General features: G+C 39.3%; 1 protein-coding gene across 1 annotated transcript in view; it reads left to right on the top strand.

The window, feature by feature from the left end:
- LOC122165966 (zinc finger protein 474) overlaps window positions 1-396 on the top strand; it is a 7,060-nt gene extending 6,664 nt beyond the window's left edge. Inside the window, 1 exon segment of the mRNA XM_042829384.1 lies at window positions 245-396. Within this exon segment, the coding sequence (XP_042685318.1) occupies window positions 245-396 (152 nt within the window).
- The last annotated feature ends 4,670 nt before the right edge of the window (window positions 397-5,066 follow it).

The following is a 5,066-nucleotide window of genomic DNA, read 5'->3' on the forward strand; positions in this document are numbered from 1 at the left end:
CTTTTCTTTTCTTTCCTTTCCTTTCCTTTCCTTTCCTTTCCTTTCCTTTCCTTTCCTTTTCTTTCCTTTTCTTTCCTTTTCTTTCCTTTTCTTTCCTTTTCTTTCCTTTTCATTTGCAAAAGCAATATGGTTTGGTTAAACTGAAAGACTCAGTCAACAGGTATTTCCTGAAAATATTTTCCATAAAGAGTTGAATGTGGGTCTCCAGAATGAAAACTGATACTTTCTTTTTTTAATTTTCCAGCCAAAGGTTTCTATGATCTTGATTCTTTAAAATAGGCTGCCTGGATCAGCGCCCAGAACCAGCTAGTTCCATGTGATGTTTGTGGGCGTACTTTCCTTCCAGGCAGACTGATCATACACCCAAAGTCCTGTAAACTGAAACCTGCAGCATGAAGTGAATGGAGCATGCTTGCATACACACACGCTCACACACACTTGTACATGAGTGTGTGTGCATGAATACACATGCGTGTGCCTTTCATACAAGCAGCAAGAGAAATAAAATCCAATTGGAAAGCCATGGGAGTGAAAACTGCAGTGCATTGTCAAATCACGTGGTACAAAAGTCTCCAGAGTAAAAACAACAGTCTCTACTGAGGATAAGTTCAAATATGGTGATATTTAGCCCAACAGTAGCAAATATCTTTCCTCATTTCAGAGTTTCATGTAGCACCACCTTGAAAACACAACTTGAGAGAGATGACAAGAGAAAGAGAAAGCTTGAAAGCAATACTAAGTATCATATTCTGTCTTCTGATCCTGATTTAGGAGATTGAGATCAGATATTAGGAGGAAGTTTTTTTCCCAGAGAGTGGTGAGGCACTGGAACAGGTTGCCCAAGGAGGCTGTGGATGCCCCATCCCTGGAGGCATTCAAGGCCAGGCTGGATGTGGCTCTGGGCAGCCTGGTCTGCTGGTTGGTGACCCTGCACATAGCAGGGGGTTGGAACTAGATGAGCACTGTGGTCCTTTTCAAACCAGGCCATTCTATGTTTCTATGTTTCTATGATCCTCTGCTTTGATGGGTTTGGGAGAAACCAACAGAAGGATTTTCCCAGTTTGTTTCTGATTCATTTTGCTGCTCTCATCTCCCTTGACCTAATGTAACATGCCCTGCAGTCCCACTCCTTTCACAGCCTTTCAGATTTAGATATCTGTGTCTTTGAAAGAACTTGTGCCTGGTGTATGCATTTCTTAAGTTATGTGTCATGTTTTGGTATTCAGCAAGGGACAGAAAGAAATAAGATTTTTCACTGCAGAGATTCCCAAGAGTATCTCAGAGGTACTCGTCTTGTGATCTTGCTTATCAGAAGGTCTGTGAGACAAGGAGAGATGGTTTAGTGTCTGAGTTTCCTTGTCAGCAGGTAGATTTGTCTACATGACTTGCCCTGAGGCCAGTCACCTACTGCTTCAGAAACTGAGACTTCAGAAGACTTTTAGGAAATGAGAGTTTTGATGAGAAGAGGAATCTCAACAGAAGCAAAGCCAAAGTGATGTTGATCAGGAAAACTGTCTTTCAACAATGATTTGCCTTTCCTCCCATCAGTGTTTTCTGGTCAGAGTAAGGACCTTCAAATGAATTGGGCTAATGAGAGAACCCATGTAGCATTTTTGTTGTCGTTTTTGTTTGATTTTTGGGTTTAGGTTGTCTCCTTACCCTACCCCCCAATCCATCAGTGGATGATGGTTCATTGTCCAAACAGAGCTTAAATCCACTCAGTACCCAATGTTCATAGCCTTATGGTACAGTACTGTTTATGAAGCTGCTGACTGTCACATACAGACATTCCCTTACAAAGGGATATATCTATGGGGAGGAAGCAGAGCCAGGCTGTTTTCAGAAAAGACCTCAAAATAACCTCTTCTTGGAGTACTTCTTGCCTAAGAATGATACCCAGTGTGATTTATGCTCAGCTTTATTAAGCAACCCGCTTAATGTTAGAGGATTATATTTATATTTAATTATATAATATATATTTAAATATAATATAATATATATTATATTATATATAATACAATATAATATAATAATATATATTTAAATATAATATAATAATTATATTATATTTAATTATATGTTAGAGGAGCATATCTTTGTCACAAGCCTGATAAAACATATTCTTCTGTCAAGTCGACACGAGTACAGTGTGTCTTATGATCTGCCCTCTGTGACAGATGTGATCATAACAGAGTGTCAGGGTGTGTGTTATAGAGGAAAGCACTAGCAGAGGTGTTTGATTGTGTCATTTTTAAAAATTCTATGTTACATTGCAGAATCAGTATCAAAACATCCATGAGTAGGTTAAACACATGAAGGAAGCAATACTAACTCTTAGCAAGGCACAGCAGAGAGTACTTTTTATTGTTATCTGAGTTTGAAGTGTTTTATTAAATAGTCAGTGAGGTTATTCAGAAGATATGACAAAATCCAGTACAAGCTGTTAAGCAGCAGTAGGGGCTTTCTGTATCTTATGTGTGTTTTCACCTTCAGACATAAAGCCCTGGAGGTGTCTCTTCTGCACCGTGTGAATTTTCCCAGAAGATTTGCACCTACTGTTGTACTTACACAGAGCAGATTAAATGAATGTCCTCATACACACAAAATGAAATATGTGTATCAGATTCTTTTCTTTTCTGAGATATCAAGCTCTGTGATTTTTGTTGTAAGTGAAATGAGGAGTGATACCATTGTTTAGTTATTAGAGGAACACTCCTGGCTCCAGCTCTGGCGGACTGTTCATTCAGACAGAATTCTTTGGCGAAAGTAATTTCCAGAACAATCAATGGCACATCAGAAGCCTTTCATCTTCAGAATGAGAATTGCACTGTTTGATGATAGATGTCTTCAGAAGTTAAAAGGTTCAATTTCTGCTTTACAGCACAAAGCTGTGTAAACGCTGCAGATCTGTCCCAATGAGTGTCTCCAATGTGAGGAGAGTCACCAGTGGAGCAACCACTACTATCCTTCAACTTTTAGGCTGGGACCATGCATATGACTTGGGAGATAAACAGAGGCAATGGTTTGTGATTGCCATATGGGGAGCTTTGGCAGGCAACATGAACTGCAAGAACCTGGAATCTGTTGTAATTCACAAAGGTGCTGGCCCATTGATGAGTGGCTTGATAGTTGGAGGATCATAAGTGTAATGCACTCTCACTTTTTTGTCCCCCTTCCATACCTCGGATCCATCATTTTTCAGACATGATTCTTATTTGCCACATCTGCCTCACTGAGTCACCAGGCTTCATTACAGCCAGAAGTGGTTTTAAATGAAATAAACACCTTTTGTGTAGACAGTAAAATCTTTGGCATTAAATATCTATCCCAGCTTTTCAGAAGGATTGAGCTGACAGAATCCTTGTACCATTCTGAAAGTTGGGCTCAGGGTCCTGCTGACTTTAGCTCTGTCAGAAATTTTACCCAGAACATTTCTTCCATATTTCATTTTAAGATTTTCTTCCTATCTATTTTTCCTTTTCAGGATTATTATCCCAAAAAGCAATAAAATTTGTCTGACAAGCTAAGCAGAATGATTATAAACACTCACAAATTATCATAGAATTATAGAATCACAGAATGGCTTCAGTTGGAAAGGACCTTAAAGACTCATCATATTCTAACCCCTATGCCATGGCCATATTTGCCACTCACCAGAGCCCATCCAAGCTGGCTTTGAACACCTCCACGAATGGTATACACCCACAGATCTCTGGGCAGCTTATGCCAGGCCTCACTGCCCTCTGAGTGAAGAATTCCTTTCTAACATCTCACCTAAATCTCTCCTCTTTTAGTTTAATGGTGTTCCTCCTTGTCCTATTACTTTCCAACTGTGAAAAAAGTTGGTCTCCATACTTTTGGTGTTGTGCATCTTACCCAGAAATAGCCCTGCACAGGAGCTTTTATCTTAAGCCTGAAGTACAATTTCCATGTTAATTCTTCAACTTGGCAAAGTGAGAACTGCTTCTGTCTGTAAGTTATTGCAGCAGAGGTCTGAATTTAGCACGGTATCTGTGAAACAGGAAGCCTTACCACTCACAGATGCAAGACACTATTGCACTGTGAAGGCTGTTGGTGAGACAAGGGCATATACAGACTCAGCAGGAAGCAGCAGCTCTCACAGAAAACTCAGAAGTTGTGATACCCCCTTCCCTCATAGCATCCACATTACTGATGTAGTGATTTTCAAAATACACAATACATCTGCTTCAAACACTACAGAAGTATCATCATCGCTCTCACCCTCAGGTTACTCTTTCATAAGCTTTTCAGCTATGCTTGCTGGTCCTGACCTCAGTTTGTGCCGATGGTGATGGTGAATTCTGTGGCAAGATTTGCTCACAGGGTAAAGCACTGGCAATGTTTTTATGGTTTGCATTTAGCAGAGTTGAAGTGTGATCTTACAAGCCTTGTTTGCTATTGCTTGGAATTTATCATTCAGACTATTTTTTGCAGAAGAGGAAAAGGAAATGAGCAACTGAACTACTTTGCCTGCTTTGTTTCTACACTTTAGTAATTTGTCACTTAATCTTATCTCATCCAGTTGGCTCACAGAGATTCTGAGCTCAAACTCATGTTTCCTACTGGTACACTACGTTTTAAGAATTGAAAAATGTTTTCCTGTACTTTAAAAACAATGACATTTCATCTAGTTTGCTACAAATGTGCTGACAGCAGCTGAAAATGTTCCTGGGCAAAATGTAGAGAAAGTCAGAACCTGAGTTGACAAGAAAAGTTCAGCATTAAACAAATGAATGTCCTCAATTAGACTGCAAACACACTCTCTAATTGTTTTCATTCAATCTGTTGAATCTACTATTCACATCAAAGAAAGTCATTCTAGAAGAGCAGTCCTGAAGATCTTAGAAATTTAAATAAGTTTAGCTATAGACTTCAAAAATGGGATATTAGTGATTGAAGGCATAGCTGCAGATAAGGACTATATGTGAAGTGGTACAGTGTAGCAAACTGAGAATATTTCAGTCCTTTAGTTACTGTATGAGTCTCAAAAGATCTCATATACTGAAGAGTGGTAGGAAAAACTGTGTAGTAGGCTTCCACAAAAG

Source organism: Centrocercus urophasianus, unplaced genomic scaffold (genome assembly GCF_019232065.1).
Source record: "Centrocercus urophasianus isolate 14NV4802_14NV808 unplaced genomic scaffold, USGS_Curo_1.0 seq_31, whole genome shotgun sequence".
Lineage (NCBI taxonomy): Eukaryota > Metazoa > Chordata > Aves > Galliformes > Phasianidae > Centrocercus > Centrocercus urophasianus.